Source organism: Mastigoproctus giganteus, chromosome 1, assembly GCF_048544385.1.
Source record: "Mastigoproctus giganteus isolate SK-2022 chromosome 1, ASM4854438v1, whole genome shotgun sequence".
In the NCBI taxonomy this organism is placed as follows: Eukaryota; Metazoa; Arthropoda; class Arachnida; order Uropygi; family Thelyphonidae; genus Mastigoproctus; species Mastigoproctus giganteus.
Window position 1 is genome coordinate 120,042,152 of NC_143575.1, and position 25,721 is coordinate 120,067,872.

General features: G+C 39.2%; 1 protein-coding gene across 1 annotated transcript in view; it reads left to right on the plus strand.

The window, feature by feature from the left end:
- Window positions 1-25,721, plus strand: part of LOC150091114 (propionyl-CoA carboxylase alpha chain, mitochondrial-like) — a 1,103,107-nt gene that overhangs the window by 1,029,697 nt on the left and 47,689 nt on the right. The window contains exons 21-22 of the mRNA XM_090381963.1: window positions 7,093-7,158; window positions 21,620-21,694. Of these exons, the coding sequence (XP_090238089.1) occupies window positions 7,093-7,158; window positions 21,620-21,694 (141 nt within the window). The remainder of the gene's footprint in view (window positions 1-7,092; window positions 7,159-21,619; window positions 21,695-25,721) is intronic.

The window sequence follows — 25,721 nt, forward strand, 5'->3', positions numbered from 1 at the left end:
GTTATTACAAAATCATGTAACTCCCTTTACAATTTGATAAGCTTCTGACGCCAGACCACTTCATGTCAAAATACTCATTCAGTTTGTCATCAACTTTCGAACCATTGAGTGGACCAATCTGATTAATCTCCTTTCTCCTATAGTTTACATGAGTAAAGAATCTTTACTGTTTTTCTTTGCATCCTCTGCCCAAGATTTCTCATAATCTGCCTTTCCTTGCCTAACCCCCTTTGTGACTTCATTACATACTATCTTATATCTACAATAGGAATTTCTGGCTCCTGATAATTTATATGTATCACATGCATTTTTCTTCTCTGACATTCATTTAGGTCTAAATCTTGAACAGTATTTCTTACTTAGTATGAAAAGCCTAGTAGCTTTAATGATTAATTCCTTGAATGCTTCCCATTTAGAATTTGCTTTTGGTAACACCATCAGTTGGTCCCACTGTATAGAATTTAAAAACATCTGATACCACTATAGTTACCTTTACAAAAGCAAAAACTGTCCCCTTAACCCTTGATGGTAAAGTACACTGTGTTCAATATAGTTATACTGATTATAACTGCAATTAGCATTAGCAATAGTAGAGGCATATGATGCAAGAAAGGAAGCTCATACAGAATCAGCCAAAAAAAAAAAAAAAAACTCCCCCTTTCACCCATCCATTTGCTCCAAACGTTTATCCACTTCTTCCTTGAATTTATTTAAGCTATCAACTTCCACAATCTCAGATTGAAGTTTGTTCCAACAATCAACTGTTCGCTGGCCAAAGGCAAATTTCTGGACATCCCTTCGACAACTGTCTTTTCTCAATTTCAGTTTCTTTTCTCAATTTCAGTTTCTTCCCCCATAATGTTTGTAATCTGAGCAATGGGAAGAATCCCATCAGCACTGAGCCTGCTCAATCTTCAAGGCTTATACCCCTCAATCAGATCACCTTGCAGGTGCCTAGTGTCTAGACACTGCAATTTGCAGAACTTAAGCCTTTCTTCATAACAGCACACCTTTATTCCCCTCACCAGTCTGTTTGCCCTTCTCTGTACTCGTTCTAGCAACTCTACATCATTCCTGAAAATGAGGCCTACTGACCTGTATTCAGTACTCGAGATGTGGCCTTACCATTGTCTTATACAATGGGATAATTACCTCCTTATCCCTGCTACCAAAATTGCTGTATATACAATTGACTTGACCCTATGACCTGCTGTGGCAGCCTGCCTGAATGCTCAGGAAACTTCATATCTGACTGCACAGTTACCCCCAGGACTCTTTCATTCTCCATTATCCTGAGTGTAACACCACAGAGTTGGTACACCAAATTTTCTCAACATTCACTAACCATCTGGGTCAACTGGTTGCACTTCCTTAGATTTAAGTGTTTCTTAACTAAGAATAACTCCTCCTCCATTCCTATCCTGTCTATACTTACTGTTCTCCTCAAATTCCAGTTCTCCATTCCTTATATCTGTGTGATACCATGTCTCTGATATCCCAACAATATCTGCCTCTCATGTCTTGACCAGCACAAAATCATCAAATTTATTCACTATAATGGAAGTATACACACATCTGTTCTTACTCTTAGTTAACCTAACATGGCCCACATATTTACTTGTTTGACAATGACGTCCAACAGTTCCTGAATTCTCCAGCAACTTGCTTTCCAGGCTACTGCTCATTCCAATAGAAGCAGTGCAAGAATTACTTCCAACTCTGCCTGCAGCTATTAATCTATTAGTCTGTGAATCTCTCCCCCCCCCCCTAAGCTAGCAGCTTTCTGATCCAACTAACATTGCCTCGATAGCATCAGCAAATATTCTCACACAAATATTCTTTCTGTTTAAGTGTATCCCATTCCTGTAAAAGCAATATGGCTCCTGTTAACAAGCACAGACGATTCTGAGAAAAATTCTGTGCCATGGCCATTGCACAATCCTCCAGGGCCATATTGATTGACAAGGCTTTCATCATATACTCCCTTCTGTTGTCTGGACAGAATTGCAGACACTTTCAAATTTAACCCTAACTCGTGACTTTTTTTCAACATTGACCTGAACTTGTTAATTAAATCTGCAGATCTCCTACACTTAATGTCAATAGTGCCAACGTGTACAACAATATCACCTTTTGCAATCTCAGAAGATTATATCTTCTCTACATTGTCATCAACTTTTGCCCCTAGCAGACATACCCTTGTCCTATTCCACCTATCCTTTTTGCACACTATTTCCCTGACAGTCGAGTCACCAACAATAACTAGCTCCTGTGGGACCAGCACATTCTGCCCGGCGCCTCCGTAGCCAGGTGGGCAAGAGCAGCAGTGCGTAGCACACGCTTCTTGATTAGACCGGGGTTCCAGCCCGTGACCACCAAATACAGAGGATGCGGAAAGGTCAGGGAATGACCACCGCATATCCCCGGAGCAATATGGCCTTAGTTGCTAATGCTCGTAAAAACCGAAATAACAACAACATTCTGCCCTGAAGATTGCCACTGTGTTGCCTGATGCACAAGAGTGATCTCTGGTATTGAATTGGGTAGTTGAGAGTTTGATGCCCTCCCCCCCATTTTAATTTTTTCAAGGGCATGTACCCTACTCTTCAAAATCTGATAGACACCCATCAGAACACTGAGTTGGTGCATAATTTCTTGACACACTCTGCACCTAGCATATACAAAGACATCCTCCATGGCTGCATCATGTCCTGTTCCAGAAACTAACTCAGTTACAATCAGCTGAAGCCTAACAGACAATCCAAACAACCACAGATAGAAAAATCCTCTGTAAGCTAATGTTTGAAATAATACTATACCAGAAGACTGCTCTATTGGCTGTGCTTTAATATAAAATTCATATGTTTGACTCCAGCACTTTCCACAAAATTCCCCCCCCCCTTTTCCTCTTGCTTTTTTTCAAAAATGCTTTTGTTTGTTGCTTGTTTTGAATAATAAAGCTGTCTCCTATTTTCCTCCTGTTTACAATTACCAGATCTCATACTTTTCCAAAGTCAAAGTTTACTGCCAAAACTTACTGGCTGTAAACTTTGACAAATGACAAAAGAGAGCTTCTTCATTTCTTCATTGTTTGTTACATGATGAAACACTTCACTCTGCTACTGTAATGATATTAACAGATTGCATGATGCCCTTGAAAGAGATCGTAAATAGAATGGAGGCTTTTCATTGATTTTTTTAGAATTAAATACAAAAGCTGTGATACTCCACAATGAAACCGTCTACCAATAGTTCATGCTATCCATTGAATGAATGAATCCTGTGAACATGGAATTTCTCTTAAGAAAACCACAGTATGATAACTACAAGTGTCGCCTCTGTGGAGATTTCAAAATTATTGTGATTCTTTTAGGTAATGTCTCGCTATACAAAATATTGCTGAATTTTTGCATGAGTGAGACAGTTGAGCCAAAACCATTCATTACAAACTAAGATTTGTTCCCTTTCATGAATCTTGTACCTGAAAGAAAAATTTCATCTGTGAACAACTGTTTGATCAAACAAAGCTATTTTTATCATCACTTCACATAGAGTTAGTCTGATGAAGAATTTCATAAAATCTATGGACTGATTTTTGATATTTAAAACTAAAATAAGGCCAGAAATCAAAGGTTTTTTTTTTTTTTTTCATTGACTTTTTGGAATTAAATCCAAAAGATGTTATCATGAAAGGGCCTGGTGTACTGGGGTCCATGGTTTAGAAAAATATACAGTATAATCCATTGAATGTATTTAATAACACAATAAATATACAGAAGCTTTCGAGGCTGACGAGTCTCTTTGTCAACTGATAGATTGAATTTAAATACAACTGTTATAGTTATGCATGCAGTGAGCTGAGAGTGAAGTCATGTTATTCAAGCTGTTTTCCTATTGTTGTCGTACGGAAATGCGCTGTTTTTACTCCAGTGTTTGTCGAGGTGTAAAATGGTTGTCTCCAGGATGGGGTGCATTCTCATTCCTTTGCAGCGGTTTATGGCCTTCGGATTGGTCAATATATTAAGTGACTCTAGCCATGCACGGTGACGAAAGTGTCACTAGTTGTCCACTATTTCAAAGTCATGTTTGGGATCAAGATCGTGGTTGGTGGCCCAAAAGTGCTCTGCGACTGCGGACTGGTCAGTTTTGGCAAGCCGGATTGCTCTGTCATGCTCCGTAAGGCGATCTTGAAGACGTCTTGATGTCTCACCTCTCTTATGCAGTATATTACATTGCTGCATAAGAGAGGTGTGAAAAGGGTCTTCACACTGGAGACAAGTGAACGTAGGTTTCTGCAGGGTAACTGTATGCATTTGATGTTGTAATTTCTTAAGATTTTTGAGATCCGACTTGACACGCCTGGATAGTAGGGAATGTAGGCGGATTGTATACTGCCTTGGGTGGGATGAGAGTTCTTGTGCTTGTAATAGGCATCTTTCTAGCACATGGGATGGATATCCACATTTGGTCAGGTCTGTCCTCACACAGGAAATCTCGTTGCGTCTGATTGCATCAGTGCTGGAATGGCTCCAAGCCCTGGAGAATAGAGTGCGGGCAGTGCTGTTGAGATGACTGGGTGCATGACCGGATCTGTAGTTTGTAAATTGTCCACACCACATAGGTTTACGGTATACCGAAGTCTCTAGACGTGGACCTACACGTTGCACTAAGACATCCAGGAATGGGAGCGCCTCGTTGACTTCTAACTCTAGAGTAAACTGTATGAAATTAGACAGGGAATTAAGGTATTCTAGTAATGCTGTTTCAGAGTCACTTGGTATTACAGTGAAAATATCATCAACGTATCTGCACCATGTTTTAATAGGTACAGGTGGGTTCAGGTGTATCTGCTCCTCTAAATCTTCCATGGCGATGTTGGCTACTACAGAACTGACAGGGGCACCCATGGCAGTGCGCATACACTTGTTGGTAGACTGAATCTTCAAAGGTGAAGATGCTGCTTGATAAGCATAGGTTGAGGGCAGTGCAGATGTCATCAGTGGATAGTGATGTTCTGGTTGGAAAGCTTAAGTCGTTCTCAAGGAGCCTCCTGGCACAGAGTACGGCCTGTTGGCCATACTCTGCACCAGGAGGCTCCTCGAGAACCTTTGCGCCAGTTGAAGTGAATAATGAGACCACATCAAATGATGCCATGATGGAGCTGTCAGGAATTGAAAGGTCTTTAATGAGGTGGATGAATTCGCCGCTATTTTTGATGGTGCATATGGTATTTCCTACAAGAGGTGAGAGGAGGCACGCAATATGCTTGGATAGTTCATAGTTGGGGTATTGCAGCACGATACTATAGGTCTGAGGGGAATACTCGATTTGCGGATCTTTGGCAATCCATAGAATTGCAGCAATTGGCAATCAGTGGCATGTAGAAGACGCTGAGTTGTAGTCAAGAATTTCTTATCTTTAAACCATGCGTTGACGAGTTTATTGACATGTGTCTCTAGACGTTTCAAGACCTTAATGGGTGGATCAGATGGTGGTTCATATACATTTGGGTCTAGTAGTAGGGCCAGGGCTTTTTCTTGGTAGGCTGACCGGTCTAGTACAACGGTCCGGCGCCCTTTATCAGCAGGAAGTACGTGACTTCACTCTCAGCTGGCACCTCCGTAGCCAGGTGGGAAGGAGCAGCAGTGCATAGCACATGCTTCTTGATTAGACCGGGGTTCGAGCCCGTCACCACCAAATACGGAGGATGCGGAAAGGTCAGGGAATGACCACCGCATATTCCCGGAGCAATAGGGCCTTAGTTGCTAATGCTCCTAAACACCAAACAACAACAACACTCTCAGCTCACTGCACCCATAACTATAACAGTTGTATTTAAATTCAATCTATCAGTTGACAAAGAGACTCGTCAGCCTCGAAAGCTTCTGTATATTTATTGTGTTATTAAATACATTCACTGGATTATACTGTATATTTTTCTAATCCAAAAGCCGTGATACTCCACAATGAAATCATCTACCAATAGTTCGTGCTATTGGTAGATGATTGAATGAATGAATGAATCCTACAAACATGGAACTTCTCTGAAGAAAACCACAGTACATGTAGATCAAACAGTTACCAAAAGATGAATATATTTGAAAAAGTCTTAAATCTTGTGGAACCAGAAGCTTAGAAATCCTTCAAGAAAGTTTGTGAAATTTTTTTTTGGACATTAGCAGAGCACTATAAAATCTTGATGGAGAATTTATTACAAGCCTACCAATATCTTACTTGCAGTATGCCTCTAAAAATGCATTTCTTCCATTTCTGTATATTAGAATTTTTCCCAGACAACTTTGGACACATCAGCAATGACATTTTCAACCAAATATTGCTAAAAAAAAAAAAAAAAGAGAGTGAAATATTACCAAGGAAGGTGAAACTCCAGTGATACTGGCAGACTATTGCTGGACATAATCAAATTCTATGGATCCTTACGAAAGAAAAAGTAAATGAAAAAAAAAAATTATATTTTTATTCCGTTTACATATTTTATTCCCCACCCACAATGCTCTACAGGGTGTGGGTTGCACAGTGATCAAGCGGTGATAAAATTGGGAGCTACAGTGACAATAATATAAGAATTTTGGTATACAGTATTCAGAATGGTGAAAATTAACTCGGGTTATATTTTGAACTTATAATTTGGTGATTAAAATTTGGATTTGCATTCTAGAGGCAGTCATCAAAATTTCATATTTATAATAATATATTATAACAATAAATTATTGTTTACACAACATGTTCTGTTTAGTGTGAAATATACTTAGGTTTGGAAGTTAGTGACTAATTTTGTGTATACTGAATGTTTATTCATCCCTACATTGTCTTTCATCCTCTGTATTGGTAATGTGATCTTGAAGGATTTTTTTACTTGTATATTTATTTTAGATGGTTATCTAAAATTACATACTAATTATTGGCTTAAAGTTAAACAAATGTAATTAAAAAAAGTTTTAGAAGTTTTGTTCCTTTTAAATTACTGTACAATTATAATTTCCTTGATAATTATTTCAGTATAGGTTGAAAGCATTCTGTGTTATTGTGTATATTGATGTAATTTTAAAAATTATTTTATTTCATTTGTAGTTTAATATTCGCGTTCTAACAGAATTAACTGCAGAGTTTTGTAAGCTCATGCCAGAAGAACCAAAGGTTAGTAACTGAGTACACTATTAGCTTTAATATTTTTATCCATCTCTTTGCCTTATCTTACACTATATCACTAAGTAGTGTGTGTTAGGAAAGGTGTTCTTAAGGGTTTTTTTTAAAAAGTGGCATAATTTTTAATAACAACTGTAAAACTTTCATATGGTACACTACAGGAAATGACATAAAGCACACATGACACAATCAAAATGAATTCAGAAAATAAAATTTTATTAAAAAAAAAATTCCAGGAAATTCCATTTCATTTACAATGCACTGCTTTTTTTTTTTTTTTTTTTTATGTGAACCCCAAACACAAGAGGTATTAGAATCTATAGTACTTAGTACCATGCTTGGGTTGGGGGTTGAGAAGACGAAAAAAGATATTTGTTGACATTGCACTTGAACTTCTGTAGATTGTAATTTTCAGGAAATACATATGAAGGAAGGTTGTTCCAGAAAACGGCAGTTGAATGAATAAATGAGGAAGATGAAAAGTTGGTTCTGTGGGTTTGAAGTTGGACAGTAAATGGATATTGGCTGGTGGCGGCACGTGTTCGGACTGTTTTGAAAGAGAGAGCAGGAATTATAGAAGCCAATTCAGAAGAACAGTGCCCATGGAAGTATCTGTAGAAGAGGCATGCAGCAGAAGCAGTACGTCTATGAGAAAGCGAGTAGAGAGACTCTGTTAGAGATGAATCATTAATTAACCTAACTGCCATCTTCTGAATGGAATCAAGAAGCCTGAGAGAGGTTTTGGGGGCACCACCCCAGATGTGGGAACAATATTCCATGGCAGGGCGGATTTGCGATTTATACAGAGTGAGCAGCTGTTTGGAAGAAAAGTAACGCCGAGAGCGAAAGAGAAAACCAAGTTTTTTAGATGCAGAGAAAGCAATATTTGTAATATGCTTGTGCCAAGAGAGATTAGAAGTCAGGGTAATCCCGAAAAGAGATATATCATTTTGCCTAGAAATCGGAGTGTCACTAAAGATAAGCATAGGAGCAGAAGAATCCTTTTTGCGAGATATAAGACATGACTGAGTTTTAGAAGGATTGAAATCAACTAAGTTGTCTTTGCCCCACTGGACAGTTATCTGAAGATCACCATTTAAGGAATTGGTAGCAGATTTTCGAGAAGTTGTAGCTGATTGAGCAGGACAAGGTTTCTCAAAATGGAAAGTGGAATGCAATGTGCTATCATCGGCAAAACTATGGATAGGATTTCCAGTCAATGGAAGAAGGTCATTGATATACAAGAGGAAAAGAGTGGGGGAAAGAACTGAACCTTGGGGGACACCGGCATTATTGGAGAAGTTAGAAGACAGAGAGCCATCTACCATCACCCTCAGTGCGCGATCAGCGAGAAAACTGGTTAACCAATTACTAAAAACGGTTGGCAAACCAAAATGCTTTCTGCATTTAATATGTAGGATGTTAGTGTAGCTCTCAGCAGAAATTTGGGTCACGTGATAATGCAGTTGTTATTCATGGTAAATGCGCAACATCACTTCTGTTTGCAGTAAGCACATGCATTTATCCATCATACAAGCAAGGCTCATAGACACTAAGGAATGTATGGTGTTTTTCTAACAGCACTGATGGCATTCTGAACTCGCCAAAGTTCCTGATGAGAGTATACTTCAGTGGTATGTGCCATGCCTTTGGAATGACCCCAACAATAAAAATCAGTGAAAATCAGATCTGGCATAACTGCCATTACTCTGGGTTGACAATGGAGAATCCATCTTTCTGACTCGGGTGCCCCAAAGTGCCAATAGAGTTTTCTCTATTTGAAACATATTGGTCTGTACGGAAGCAAATAATTTAAAATCTACAATGATATGCTGTTCACTCTACTGATACACATCCTAGCCTGCCATATACTAGTTGTAGATTTATTTATTTTTTATTATTTACTTTTTTATTTTATTATTTTTTTATTTATGTATTTTTTATTTATTTATTTTTTATAAAGGACATATATTCAGAGGGAACACTTATACATCTATGTAAGTGGGATATTCACTTTCGCTCACATTCATTCAATTCTCATTTATGACAGCCCACTGAATAACAATGGGGACATTTCCTCGCTCGCTCGCTCGCTCTCTCTCTCTCTCTCTCTCTCTCTCTCTCTCTCTCTCTAAAGCTAAGGATACAACAGTTATACAGTCCTTGCCTGGAGTGAGGATCACCCCAACCCAAGGAAAAGCCCAGCCACACATGCCAGCAGATACACAGCCAGCCAGCCCATATGGGTTGCTTCCAGAACAGAAGATATAGGAGTGTAGAGAAGAGCATGTTTAAAAATGGGTTCGGCCTACTGGAGTTTTCATGGAGTTTGGTTTTTGTGGGTAGACAAGGTTCCCCATTCGGGTCCCAGCTGAGAGGACCATCCATTGTAACTGTAGGTTAGTATGGAACCGGAGGAAGTTGTCAGGTGTAGGAAGGGAAAAAACAACTTTAGGGGGTCTAATCGGCATGTTGGAAGATCCTCCATGGGAACTAAAGAAGATATGATTTCCTCTAATCAAGCAGCCTCACAAGGCAACCCTAAAAGATCCCCGTGAACACTGGCATGGGATCAGGAAATAGGGGAAAGGAAGGTTATATGGAAAGTTGGTGAGCAGAGGTCCCTGCCTCTGGATAATATTTTGGGTTCAAGACGGAACCTGAGAATTCCCCTGACCATATGAAACAAATGTATTTCAAAAAAAGTTCTGCAAGTTGACCCTGGCAAAGGCAAGGCACCAAGCAAACTCAGTTGAGCACACATACTCTCATTCAACAGCACATCTACACATAAACATGTGGGGGTTTCTTCATCATGCATGCCCTCACACACTGAGAGCCTCCAACAGGAAGCATCTTACAGATCCCACAGCACTCACTCAGAGACGAGGTGTCACACAGATATAAGGAATGCAGAACTGGAATTTGGGGAGTACAACGTCTACAGAAAGGATAGACAGGATAGGAAGGGAGAAGGGGTTAGGCTATTAGTTAAGAAACACAAAATCCAAGGACGTGAAGCCAGTCGACATCACTGGACAGATGGCGCCTCCGAAGCCAGGTGGGCAGGAGCAGCAGTGCATAGCACATGCTTCTTGATTAAACCGGGGTTCAAGCCCGTGACCACCAAATACGGAGGATGCGGGAAGGTCAGGGAATGACCACCGCATATCCCCAGAGCAATATGGCCTTAATTGCTAATGCTCCTAAAAACTAAACAACAACAACAACATCACTGGACAGTTCAGTTGAGTCAGTTTAGTGTGACATAAGCATTGGGAGATCAAAATTCAGAGTAGGAGTGTGCAATAGGCCTAATGACTCTGATGAGTATAATAAGAAACTGTACAGGGAAATAGAGTGGGCCAGTAAATCAGAGAGTCTTATAATGGGGGATTTTAATTTCCCAGATATTGACTGGAATTTGTAGATTGGTCACTCACACACTAGCAAGGCTTTTGTGGATTTATTGGATGATTATTTTCTACATCAGCATGTTTGGGAGGCAACTAGAGGGAGTAATACTCTTGATTTAATTATCAGTAGTGATTCTTCATGCATTAAGGATCTGCAGACAGAAGATCGACTAGGTGGCAGTGATCACAGTGTACTGAAGTGGGATTTACTCAAAGAGGTAACTAGCATCAGGGATAAAGGGAAGGGTTATTGCTTTCGTAAAGGTGACTACGATGGTCTGAGACAGTATTAAAATTCTATACAGTGTGACCAACTGATGATGTTACCAACAGCAAATTCAAAATGGGAAGCATTCAAAGAACTTATCTTGGACACTACTAGGCTTTACATACCAACTAAGAAATATTGTTCAAGGTTTAGGACTAAATGGATGTCAGATGATCTAATGAGACATATGGTAGACAAGAAAAATGCATGGGATACATATAAATTAACATATGACACAGAAGCCTATGATAGATACAAGTTGATCTGTAACCAAGTTACAAAGGAGGTTAGGCAGGCGAAGGCAGATTATGAGAAATCTTTGGCAAGGGATGCAAAGAAAAACAGCAAAGAGTTCTTTACTTATGTAAACTCTAGAAGGAAGGGAATGAATCAGATTGGTCCACTTGATATCGATGGTTCAACTGTTGATGATCCTGCTTAGGTAGCTAACAAACAAAATGAATATTTTGCATCGACATTCACACATGAGGAGGTATTCAGCGAGGTGAATTCAACTCTGGCAGTAAGCTAGATAATCTTGTAATAACGGAGAGTAAAGTGGAAGAGAAATTGTTGAAAATAAACACAAGAAAGGCACCTGGGGTGGATAGGATCTATCCAGTTATATTAAAGGAAGCAGCAAAGGAAGTAAGCAAACCCTTAGCCATAATTACGAGAGCTTCCTTGGACTCAGGGGAGGTACCCATAGAATGGAGATGTGCAAATGTGACCCCAATTCACAAAGGAGGATCAAAGGCTGACACAAGTAATCAGAGACCTGTGAGTTTAACCTCTGTTCCAGGAAAATTAATGGAGGCACTGGTTAAAAAAGCACTGCAGGATTATCTAGACAAGACTTCAGTTATAGCTCGGACACAGCATGGTTTTGTTAAGGGGAAGTCTTGCTTGACCAATTTGATTGGATACTATGATGCAGTCACAAAAGAACTGGATGCAGGGAATAACTTTGATATTATATACTTGGATCTTAGAAAGGCTTTTGATAATGTTGCACATGGAAGACTGCTGCATAAATTGGAGCAGTGTGGCATTGGAGGCAAATTGCTGCTATGGATAAAGGGGTGGTTGAGGGGGAGAAGACAGAGAGTGGTAATCAATGGACACTGCTCATCGTGGACTAATGTTATTACTGGAGTCCCTCAGGGTTCAGTGTTGGGTCCATTATTGTTTTCTGTATTTATAAATAATATTCATGATGGTATATGAAGCTTAATGTCCAGGTTTGCAGACGATACAAAGGTTGACAGAGTTGTTAAGGACACTACTGACGCTATGCTGCTGCAACGGGATCTGGAAAGGTTGAGCAGATGGGCTAAGAGGTGACAAATGAAGTTTAACATTGACAAATGTAAAGTTCTACATATGGGAAACAGCAAGCTCAGAGCAACGTATCAACTCTGTGGTACTACAATGACAGTGGTAGAGAATGAAAAGGACCTGAGGGTAATTGAGCAGGCAGATGTGATGTTCTCTGAGCAGTGCAGACGGGCTGCAAGAGTAGCTCATGGTGTATTGTCAATGATATATAGGAATTTTTCTAGCAGGGATAAAGAGGTGATTATTCCCTTGTATAAGGCAATGGTCAGGCCACACCTTGAGTACTGTATACAGGTCTGGAGGCCTCATTTCAAGGATGTAGATCTGCTGGAACATGTACAGAGAATGGCAACAAGATTGGTGAATTGATCAAAGGGTTGCTCTTACGAAGAAAGGCTTAAATTTTGCAAATTACAGTCTCTGGAGACTAGGCACCGGCGAGGTGATCTGATAGAGGTGTATAAAGCCTTGAATGGTTTGAGGAAAGACAGATGTAGGATAGATGTTCGGAAATTTGCCTTTAGCCAGCGGGTAGTTGGTTGGTGGAACAGACTTCCATCCCTTGTTGTTGAAGTTGATAGCCTAAATAAATTTAAGGCTCAACTGGACAGGTATTTCGAACGAATGGAGGGGTGAAGTGGAAGGTTTTTTTTTTTTTTTTTTTTGGCTGATGCTGCATAAGTTTGCTTTCTTGCATCATATGCCTCTACTAATGCTAATGCTAACTACTCTCATTTCAATCATATACACTTACAACACACACACCAGCTCCCACATCACTCGCACACACAGCTGAAAGAAGTCCACTCTCTCCAGTTAAACACATAATATGAACCCTGTCAGCAACAGTAAAGGATCAGCCTGGATGTTAAGATACATTAACAGGTTGCAACTGCACATTGAGTGGCCTTATAATAGAGGATAAGTGGACTTATGATATATAGAGGTGTTATTTCTTATTGTCTGTCTTCTCAATTGAAAGACAGTTTGAACAAACTTGGTGAGAGCTTTATAATACAGTAGAACATCATTTATCCGGAATGTTAGTTATCCAGAATGATTTGAAAGGCTGATCTTCTTTTTTTTATTATTAATGGTAGTACAGTGAGCTCCGGTTATAATGATCACATTTGCAAATTGAATTTTGATTGTAATAAACAAAAGATCGAGTTTACTACCTTTTATTACAGATTTTACAAACAAAAAAAACCCCAATAAACCGAAAACTGTAAATTGTTTTTAATTTATGGTTGTGACCTTCAAAAATGCGCTTTAGAAAAATATCACAGAGACTACTGGGTTTTCTCGGAAACTAAGAGTGAATTTCAGATTAGTTTTTCTCCAGATTTGGAAAGAATAATATGAGCCAGAAACTGTGCGATTTATTATTTTTCTCATTTTTTTACAGTAAAATGTGAATGAAAAGAAAACATGTAGCTTTAATATTGCAACAAAAAACGGAAATTATTAATAGAATTAGAAAAAGTGGAAGTTAGGAAATCTCTCCAAAGAGTTTAATGTGAGAAATTTAAGACACCAAGAAAAATTCCACACTACAACAGAATTTGTGTTGATTATGGATAGTGAAGGAGGATCTAGCAGGGATATGACGATATCGAAATCTGAAAATGCCACTTTAGAGAGTGCACTTTATCTGTAGTTTCTTCTTAAGGAAAGTTTAGGTGAACCACTGTCTGGACTAATGTTGTGTGAAAAAGCTTTGGATTTTAATCGAAAATTAATAGGTAATGAAGATTATAAGGCAAGCACAGGTCGGCCGGAAAACTCTAAACTGAGATACGGTATGTGTGAACTAGATATTCAAGGCGAAAAACTTTCTGCAGACGAGTGGTGTCCTTTAAAAATAGAATTGAACTTTTTTTTTTTTTTTGAATGATTTGCCCCTATCCCTATTTTTCCCATAAGCCCTGTTGTTTTTAATGGGCAAAATACCATAATGTGGAGAATTTTAGGAACACATGTATCACGTTATAGCAGAGCTATTCACTATCTTGACAATTACAGTAAGAGCCGGTGTTCACGTTTGCAAATTGAATTTTGATTCTAATAAACGGCAATACTAATAGGCGAAAACTGACAACTATTATCCAGCGGCTATAAAAATAAAGATATAAATCACAAATTTACTCTTTATTACCAATTAAAAGATACATAAAAATCGGAAGAATATTCCGATTTTTACGTTCCAAACAAAATAAAATAAATTTATACTTATGTACATAGCATAATTAATATACATATTAATGTATATTAATTGTCGCATGAAGCGTATCTAGAACAGTTATCTGCTTTGCGATATCGGATGATGTTCTCAAACCTTAATCTATAGACTGGATGATTCTTCGCCTCATATCCAATCTATAAAAGGTATTAGAGGTTTTTATTATTCCCTGGTCGAGAGGTTGAATCAGTGATGTGGTATTTGAAGGTAGAACAACTAATGTGACAATGAATGTCTGGAATGAAGTTTCTGAAACCTGCATTAGCAACTGTTTCAATAAATTTGGATTAATTATTCATGGGCTTCGAGGTGGCAAATGAAGTTTAACATTGACAAATGTAAAGTACTACATATGGGAAACAGCAACCCCAGAGCAACGTATCAACTCTGTGGTACTACACTGACAGTGGTAGAGAATGAAAGGGACCTGGGGGTGGTGGTGCAGGCAGATATGAAGTTCTCTGAGCAGTGCAGACGAGCTGCAAGAGTAGCTCATGGTGTATTGTCAATGATATATAGGAATTTTTCTAGCAGGGATAAGGAGGTGATTATTCCCTTGTATAAGGCAATGGTCAGGCCACACCTAGAGTACTGTATACAGGCCTGGAGGCCTCATTTCAGGAAGGATGTAGAGCTGCTGGAACGAGTACAGAGAAGGGCAACTAGATTGGTGAATGGGACAAAGGGGTTCTCTTACGAAGAAAGGCTTAAGTTTTGCAAATTACAGTGTCTGGAAACTAGGCACCAGCGGGGTGATCTGATAGAGGTGTACAAAGCCTTGAATGGTTTGAGCATGCTCAATGCTGATGGGATTCTTCCTCTAGCTCAGAAAAATCACCTGAGAGGGCATAAATTCAAATTGAGGAAAGACAGATGTAGGATAGATGTGCGGAAATTTGCCTTTAGCCAGCGGGTGGTTGGTGGGTGGAACAGACTTCCATCCCTTGTCGTGGAAGTTGATAGCCTAAATAAGTTTAAGGCTCAGCTGGACAGGTATTTCGAACGAACAGAGGGGTGAAGTGGAAGTGGTTATTTTTATTTATTTATGTTACTCTTTTTTTTTTTTTTTTTTTTTTTTTTGGCTGATGCTGCATAAGCTTGCTTTCTTGCATCAAATGCCTCTACTAATGCTAATGCTAATGCTAATGATGGGCAACTAAGTCACGACACTGATCATGTTGAAAAGCCTAAAGACATGAGTGAACAGGAGTTTAATGATTTGGTGGACATAGATGGTTATCTACAAGTTGCTATAGCTTTAACAGATGAAGAAATTGCCCAGTGGCCCTTGAGGTGGTCACAGACATTCTCTCATATATGCCAGATAAGTTGTACTTGCTACCTGGGAGTCTAAAACCCTGATGGAACTGATATTTGGGTGACACTCAAGTCAAGTGGACCCAATTTCGGCGAAATCCGGACGGTCTACGACAACCAAATCCTCTGCTTGCATCTTCACGATGGTGGGACTGTTAATAATCCTGGGTATAACCTCCATGCACAAGTACATGGTGGGTGACCACCCAGGTGTGAACCAACGTAAGCAGGAGTCGAGGTGTGGCACCCACACCACATGGAGGAACGCCACCCCCTCTATGTTACCAGGCAGTACCAGGTGGTAGATGACTCTCATCAACCGGTGAAATAGCACCACTTTGCTTATTGGAGGCTTGAAGTGGTGGAACCCATGTTTAGTCTCAAGAGCTAAGTTCCGGTCAACCCTTCCCTATCTCTTCCATCATGCAGTATGATTGATGACTTTTGAGGTTATGATGAACGTCGTGGCGAGATCCAATATTCCTTACATTTCGAGGGTACAGCTCTAAAACGGTGTTCCCAGGCCGGCCACTAGTTAGTACACCGGACCGAACCTATTGGTAACTCTCTAGCAGGCTTCCGGATCAGCTAGTGTATAATCTTGCTACCTCTACTCTGCCAGATAGTGACTGGAGGGAGTCCGAGTAGTGTGTATGCGGGGAGCATTGTCGAGGCCACTTTATGTCAAGGATCTCGGTATATATTCTTACCACGTGTATGCCACATCCAAAAATTTCATTACTTCATACAGCATGTCCCACCCACTTTTTCTTACTAGTCAATACACCATGAGTTGTCAAACTAATAGAGCAAGCTTATCTGCGAAAAGATCTAAACATCCCAAGCACTTCCTAATTCATTTCACAAATATATGTGGTCTCAGTTCTAATCTCAATGATGTCCATTTCCACTTGCAGTCTGCCAAACCCCATGTACTTTTTCTGACAGAATCTCAGTTATCGGTTGATTCAACTACTGCTCATCTCAGATGCCCAAATTATTTGCTGTATGATTCCTTTCGCCTCGAAGGTGGTACTTGTGCTATATCCGTTCTGATATTCCCTGTCAGAGACTTGGCAATTTGGAATCTCCTCTCTTTGATCTTCTCTGGCTTAAAATCTCTCTACCTCATTGTGTCAAATCCATCTGTTGTCTCTACCATTCTCCCAACTCCACTAATCACTTGGAACTCTTTGACTTCCTCTCTTTGCAACTTGACTTTCTCCAGTCCAACTTTCCTAACAGTGAGGTAATTTATCTTGGTGATTTTAATGTTCACAACTCCAGCTGGCTTCCATTTTCTAGTCACACCGACTCAGCAGGTCAAGATGCTGAGGCATTTGCAATTACTAATGACCTATCACAGATTGTTCATTTACCACAAGAATACCGGACAATCCTAATCGTACAGCCAATACGCTTGATCGTTTTCTCGCAAACAACCCTTCTAAGTACATGGTCAAAGTGAGAGGTCCTTTAGGCACTTCAGATCACAACTTGGTGATTGTCTCTTCTCCAATGGAACCTTTATCTCATGGCTATTCCCAACCTCGTGTTGTTTGGCATTACAAGAATGCAAAATGACATGACCTGCGAGACTTCTTTTCTTCTTTTCCTTGGTCGGATTACTGTTTCAAAACTTCTGATGTCATCATTTGCTCAGATCGTGTCAGTGAAATTATTCTTCCATTAATGGAATCCTTTAATGAAACGGAATGGACTAAGCATGCGTACACACACCATACTTGCCCAAAAGATGCCTGAAAGCTATGAGCAGAAGGAACTTGAATTTCATCGTTTTGAATTTCATCCTTGAATTTCATCGACATTGATTGATCGGAAGACACATCATTTTGAGTTGGGACAGATTGCAAATATGGACGAAGTCCCCCTTCAATTTGATGTCCCAAAGTAACATTTGTTCATTTACCTACAAGAATACCGGACAATCCTAATCATACAGCCAATACGCTTGATCTTTTTCTCAAACAACCGTTCTAAGTACACGGTTGAAGTGAGAGGTCCTTTAGGCACTTCAGATCACAACTTGGTGATTGTCTCTTCTCCAATGGAACCTTTATCTCATGGCTATTCCCAACCACGTGTTGTTTGGCATTACAAGAATGCAAAATGGGATGACTTGCGAGACTTCTTTTCTTCTTTTCCTTGGTCGGATTACTGTTTCAAAATTTCTGATGTCAACGTTTGCTCAGATCGTGTCAGTGAAATTATTCTTGCAGGAATGGAATCTCTTATCCCACACGCCACTTTAAAATCTCGTCCTTTATCTAAACCTTGGTTTTCCAATAAATGTGCTAAGGCTGTCCAAGAGAAGAATGTTGCATATCGTAATTGGCTTGTTTCTAATTCTTCAGTTTCATTTTCTGCCTACACCAAAGCTCGCAGCAGTTGTAAAGCAGTTATTAATCAGTCCAAACTAGAGTTTGAACAGGTTAAGAGTAGAAAACTTGCTTCTTGCCCTAATGGTAGCCGAGCATTCTGGTCTCTTGCCAAAGCTATTGGCCGCAACTTTTGCCCATCTTTGCTCCCACCTCTGTCCAAACCAGATGGTTCTGTTGCCACTTCAGCCAAGGATAAAGCTGACCTGCTAGCATCCCATTTTTCTTCCAGCTCATGTATTAATGATCTTGGTAAAACACCTCCCACCATTCCCAACACGCTCCATTCAATGCCTCCTGCGGTCTTCCGTCAAAAGGATATTAGAAGGATTTTGATGAATCTTGATGCTAAGAAAGCTCCAGGTCCTGATGGTATTTCTCCACTTGTTCTCAAAACCTGTGCTCCTGAACTTACTCCTATTCTTTTCCGCCTTTTTTCACTTTCTTATTCCAAAGGTGTTTTTCCTTCTGCTTGGAAATTTGCTTATATCCAGCCAGTTCCTAAAAAGGGTGACAAATCCCTCCCATCCAATTATCGTCCCATTGCAATTACTTCTACTCTTTCTAAAGTAATGGAAAAATCAATTAACCACCAACTCTTAAACTACCTAGAAACCTTCCGTCTGATCAACGATCGCCAGTATGGATTCCATCAGTGTCGATCCACTGGTAATATTCTGGCTTTTGTTACCCATTTATGTACTAATTCAGTGGAAAGGTTCGGTGAAACACAAGTAGTTGCTCTTGACATATCAAAGGCTTTTGACCTTTATGCCAAACACCAAAATCTTTTGGTGTTTGGCATAAAGGTCTTCTAAACAAGCTTCCATTTTATGGTTTGCCCTCTGTTTTTAGTAATTGGTTATCCAGTTTTCTCTGTGATCGCTCACTCAGGGTGATGGTAGATAGCTCTCTGTCTTCTAACTTCTCCACTAATGCCGGTGTCCCCCAAGGTTCAGTTCTTTCCCCCACTCTTTTCCTCTTGTATATTAATGACCTTCTTCCATTGACTGGAAATCCTATTCATCGTTTTGCCAATGATAGCACATTGCATTCCACTTTCCATTTTGAGAAACCTTGTCCAGCTCAATCAGCTACAACTTCTCGAAAATCTCCTACCAATTCCTTAAATGCCAATCTTCAAGTAATTCTCCAGTGGGGCAAAGACAACTTAGTTGATTTCAACCCTTCTAAAACTCAGTCTTGTCTTATATCTCGCAAAAAGGATTCTTCTGCTCCTATGCTTATCTTTGGTGACACTTCGATTTCTAGGCAAAATGATATATCTCTTTTGGGGATTACCCCGACTTCTAATCTCTCTTGGCACAAGCACATTACAAATATTGCTTCCTCTGCATCTAAAAAACTTGGTTTTCTCTTTCGCTCTCTGCGTTACTTTTCTTCCAAACAGCTGCTCACTCTGTATAAATCGCAAATCTGCCCTGCCATGGAATATTGTTCCCACATCTGGGGTGGTGCCCCCAAAACCTCTCTCAGGCTTCTTGATTCCATTCAGAAGATGGCAGTTAGGTTAATTAATGATTCATCTCTAACAGAGTCTCCCCACTCGCTTTCTCATGGACGTACTGTTTTTGCTGCATGCCTCTTCTACAGATACTTCCATGGGCACTGTTCTTCTGAATTGGCTTCTGTAATTCCCGCTCACTCTTTCAAAACGTGCCACCACCAGCCAACATCCATTTACTGTCCAACTTCAAACCCACAGAACCAACTTTTCATCTTCCTCATTTATTCATTCAACTGCCGTTTTCTGGAACAACCTTCCTTCATACGTATTTTCTGAAAATTACAATCTACAGAAGTTCAAGTGCAATGTCAACAAATATCTTCTTTTTTCTTCTCAACCTCGAACCCAAGCACGGTACTGAGTACTATAGGTTCTAATACCTCTCGTGTTTGGGGTTCACATAAAAAAAAAAAAAAAAATTCAATGTTTTTGAAAGTCAACTTTGGATTAGCTGGGCAGTTGTCCAAAACCAATGCAATTATTTTGTTTTTCTTATCCAATTTCAAATCCCATTTACAAAGATTACTAAGATGATTTCCTAAAATGAGGCCTCCAGACCTGTATACAGTACTCAAGGTGTGACCTGACCATTGCTTTATACCTGGAGACAATTACCTCTTTATCTCTGCTAGCAAAATTTCTCTATATCATTGACAAGACACCATGATCTGCTCTTGCAACTTTTTTTGCACTGCTCAGAAAACTTCATATCTGACTGCACAATTACCCTCAGGTCCTTTTCATTCTCCACTACCCTGAGTGCAGTACCACCCAATTTATACGTTACTCTGGGGTTACTGCTCACCATATTCAGTACTTTACATTTGTCAATGTAAACTTCAGTTGCCACCTCTTAGCTCATCTGCCCAACTTTTCCAGATCCTGTTGCAGTAACTTACTATCATTACTGGTATTAACAACCCTGCCAACCTTCATATTCTGAAAACTTAGACTTTAACCCTGATACACCTTCATCAATATCATTGATAAATACTGAAAACAACAGTGGGTCCAACACTGAACCCTGGGGGATTCCATTAATAGAAGAACATGGACATTAGTCCATGAAGAACAGTGTCCGTTGATAGCCACGCTGTGTCTTCTCCCACTCAACCATCCTTTTATCTATTGTAACAACTTGCCGTTAATGTCATACTGCTCCCATTTGTGCAGTCGTCTTCCATGTGCCACACTATCAAAAGCTTTCCTAAAATCCTCATATAAAACCATGCAAGATACTAAATCAAAACCAAAAATATGAGACATCTAGGTCGAAGCAATTTTTCCCACCTCGTGATATTTGTTTATATTACAAGCATATGGTGTTCTCAACAAATGCCTTAGCCATTACACATGCATGGCTATAAGCAGAAGGGCTAAAACTTGGATCTAATTTTTCTTTGCAGACATACTTCTCAAATTACAACAAAATCAGGGATGCTGATTGAAAGTAAAAGCTAAGGGAATATTAAAATTTACACAATTTAAATTGATGGCAAAATGGAACTGCCCTATTATTTTCATTTCTAAATCAGCTGTAAGTCAGAGTGACACAAGTCACACTGATGATTAAATATATAATTTCCACATGTATAATTTTTAATATTATACATGTGGAATGTTTAATTGCAGCAATGTCTATCATTGCTGCAATTAAAGATTCTATTCTATAATATGTCCTTCTCCCCACTCATATCTTATATTTTAATATTGATGGGGAGGGGGGAAGCAGTGTTAACTCATTAAAGCCTACTTACTGACTAATGTGTATGCAATTAGCATAGATCTATTTATTTTGTGCACAGATATATATAAATAAGACACAAGTAGGCCATGCAAAGAAATGATAGTACTTAAGTGATGATCTGATCGTAGTTCTAGTATTTTATTTTTAGAAAACAATTTAAATAATGTTCATTTCATGATACCCTACACTTTGTTTAGGTGGATGTGGCTAAAGTTGTTGCAGCCCCCATGCCTGGAGTGATAAAATCGGTGTCATGCAAAATAGGAGATATGGTAAGTAAGTTGTTTTAAAAAAGAGAGAGAGAGAATGTTTACTAAATTTAGTAAAATATAGCATTACAATAGTAGCAGTGAGCCGTATAAATTTGTAGATCTAGATAAAATATCTGTACAAGCCCTGATAGCATTGGAGCAGGTAGAATGGTCCTGGAGAAAATTTCCAAATAATGGTACCCAAAACACTAATTTTGAGGCCCTGGAAAATTGAGTATTACTTGTCTAGTAAAGTTCAGCCTTAGTTAAATATGGAAGCTGAAGGTCCTGGTATAGTGGCACTAGCTGAAATATTTGCTAAAATGAGCTGATTTTCATCAGTAGCTCAATGCTTCAAATATCTTCAAGGCCCTTCTACCATTATTTTAACTGGACTCTTCAATTTTACAGACACTTGCTACAAGAAGGTAGCAATGTGTGTTGCTTTTGGCAGAAGTCAAAAACAACACACACAACAAGTCAAATACCTGCATTGCATCCTGTTATTTGTGGTATACCTACAAATATCAAAATGCAGAGGGCGCCTGGATACAAGCGCCCTCTGTTTCCTTAAAACTAAATTAAAACTAATATGAGTAATTCAAAACCTCAATGGAAGTTAACTAATGGGTCCAATAAGCCCAAGTAATAATAACTATAAATTCTTATAATGGAATTGTTATGGATCCAATAAAGTATGGAGGATGTCAAAACACTCTTGCATAAACGTGAACCTAAATGTATTTTAAAGACAAAAGATGCAGAAAATGTATTTTAAAGGCAAAAGATGACCTCATCCGATGAAACTTTGCTACTCTCTGTAAGGACAGGATAGAGATCGCCCAGCCCATGAAGGAGTTGTCATCCCCATTGGCAACCATACACCTTTCACATGTGTTAATTTGAATGCTATTTAAAAGCAGTGTCACTTCATTTAGCAGAGGAGTTTGTCCTCACATTCTGTGCACAGTAAACTCATTAAAATCCAGCACCCTTGGGCTGTGCTGATTATAAAATTTTCTGGATTTTAGAGAAGTATACCTAGTGATGGAGCAGTTTTGCAGAAGAATATTTCAGTGAATGATAAACACTAACTACTGAATTTTTTTACATCTGGAAACATTTATATCGAATGAATGATAGTACTAATGGTTAAAATATAAATAACAGTTCAATTTATTAAATGTGAACAAATGTTAATTTGTTTAGCAATGGCTTATTATTTCAGCATCATCTTCATCATCATCATCAGCCATTTTCAATCCACTGCAGGATGAAGGCCTCTCCAACAAATTTTCAGTTCCTTCTGTTTTGAGCACTGGCCATCCATTTACTACCCAAAAACTCATGAATTTCATCTATCCATCTCCGCCTTTGTCTTCCAGGTTTTCTTCTAGCTCCTCTTGGGTACCATTCTGTTATTTTCTTAGTCCATCGGTCATCATGTCTTCGAGCTATGTGTCCTGCCCAAGACCATTTTAGTTCTTTAGTTTTGATAATACACATGTTTCTCTTCTTATCTAACAGTCTGATTCCCAATATAATTCATTCCATTCTTCGCTGTGTAGTTCTCAGCTTCTCTTCCATTCTTGTGGTGAGTGCCCAAGTTTCACTTCCATAAGTCATGGTGGGGAGTATACATTGGTTCATTATTTTACGTTTCAGACAAACTGGGATATTGCTCTTCAGTATGTGACTATATTTCCTGAATGCTATCCATCCAAAATTTATCTTCTCTTGACTTCCAGCCATTTATCATTATTACAGCTAATAACTTGTCCCAGATAAGTATATGACTCCACCTTTTCAATTAATGCTCCTTCAATCATTATTTCCCATTCTGTGGCATACTTGTTCATCATTACTTTTGTTTTAGCCATATTCATCTTTAGTCCAAAATCCTTACTAACTGTGCATAACTGATTAAGATTTTCCTCTAATTCTTTGGGATCGTGGCTTATGACCACAATGTCATCTGCAAATCGTAAATGGTTTAGGTACTCTCCGTTCACATTGACTCATTTCTGCGACCAGTCTATTCTTCTGAAAGCTTCCTCAAGGGCAGCAGTAAACAGCTTCGGAGATATTGTGTCTCCTTGTCGAACTCCTTTCTCAATTTTAAATTTCCTACTGTCTTTGTCTAGTCTAATAAAGGAGGTAGCACTCTCATATATTTTCTTCAAAATCATAATATATGGGGTATCTATGCCCTGTCTTTCCAGTGCCCGAAACATTGCCTTATGCTGTATGGAGTCAAATGCCTTTTCATAATCCACAAATGCCAGGCATAATGGTGTTTTATATTCATTTGCTTTCTCCGTTAGCTGTGATATTACGTGAAGGTGATCCATAGTTGAGAATCCTGTCCTAAAGCCAGCTTGCTCTTTCGGTTGATTCCCATCAAGTATTCTTTCTAATCTGTTAGTAATAACCCTTGTGAACAACTTGTAGATGTGGGATAAAAAGCTAATTGGTCTATAATTTCCAATTTCTGATTTATCTCCTTTCTTATGTGTCAAAACTAGGATTGCATTATTCCACTTATTAGGTGTCACACCTTTTCTAATGCACTTTGTGAAGAGCCTTGCCAGTTTTTGTGTTATGTCTCTTCCTCCCAATTTTAACAACTCTATAGTAACTTCATCTTCCCCCGGGGCTTACTGATTCTTCATTTTCTTCAATGCATGTTCTACGTCATCAAGAAGAATATCGGTTATGTTGTATGTGTTGCTACCTTGCAATCCATCTTCCCCACTGCTGGCATCATTCCCTCGCTCCTTGTATAATTCTCTATAGTAGTCTTCTGCTATTTGAATTATGCCTTCTCTGCTGTTTATAAGTACACCATCGCTATTTGTCTTTCTGTATTAATGCTCATGGCTGCTGATTTAAATCCTTTGATTTCCCTTAATGCTTGTTCTACTTTTCTTGTGTTAATCTCTTGTGTTAAACAAGTACAGGTCACTGTTGAACAAAAGCCGAGAATTAGGGTTGAATTTGAAAGTGTCTGCAATTCTGCCCAGACACGATAGGAGGGAGTATATGATGAGAGCCTTGTCGATCAATTCGGCCCTGGAAAGATTGTGCAAGGCTCAAGTGGTAGAATTTTTTTCAGCCTGGACAGGAGAGATTGCTTCTACAGGGATGAGATACACTTAAATAGAAAGGGTGCAAGAATATTTCCTGATGCTATCGAGGCAGTGTTAGTTGGGTCGGAAAACTGATAGCTTGGGGGGAGACAAAGACCAATAGATTGACAGTAGCCACTGGCAGTGGTGAAATAGATTCTTGCACTGCTTCTATTAGAATGAGCAGAAGCCTGAAAAACAAGATGCATGATATTTCAGAGACTGCTGGGAGCCATTGCGGTACAAGTAAACACATGGGATGTGTTAGGGTAGCTAAGAATAGAAACAGGTGCAGGTGTACTTGCATGTACACCAATGCTAGGAGTTTAGTAAATAAATTTGATGAATTTGAGGTATTGCTCAAAACATCAAAGGCAGATATTGTTGGGATATCAGAGATGTCGTGTCACACAGATATAAGGGATGTAGAACTGGAATTTGGGGAGTACAACGTCTACAGAAAGGATAGACAGGATCGGAAGGGGGGAGGGTTTATGCTATTAGTTAAGAAACACATAAAAACCAAGGAAGTGAAGCCAGTCGACATCGCTGGACACTGCAGTGTTGAGTCAGTTTGGTTGTGACATAAGCATTGGGAGATCAAAATTGAGAGTAGGAGTGTGCTATAGGCCTAATGACTCTGATGAGTATAATAAGAAACTGTACAGGGAAATAGAGTGGGCCAGTAAATCAGAGAGTCTTATAATGGGAGATTTTAATTTCCCAGATATTGACTGGAATTTGGGGGCTGGTCACTCACACACTAGCAGGGCTTTTGTAGATTTATTGGATGATTGTTTTCTACATCAGCATGTTCGGGAGGCAACTAGAGGGAATAATACTCTTGATTTGATTATCAGCAGTGATTCTTCATGCATTAAGAATCTGCAGATAAATGAACCACTAGGTGGCAGTGATCA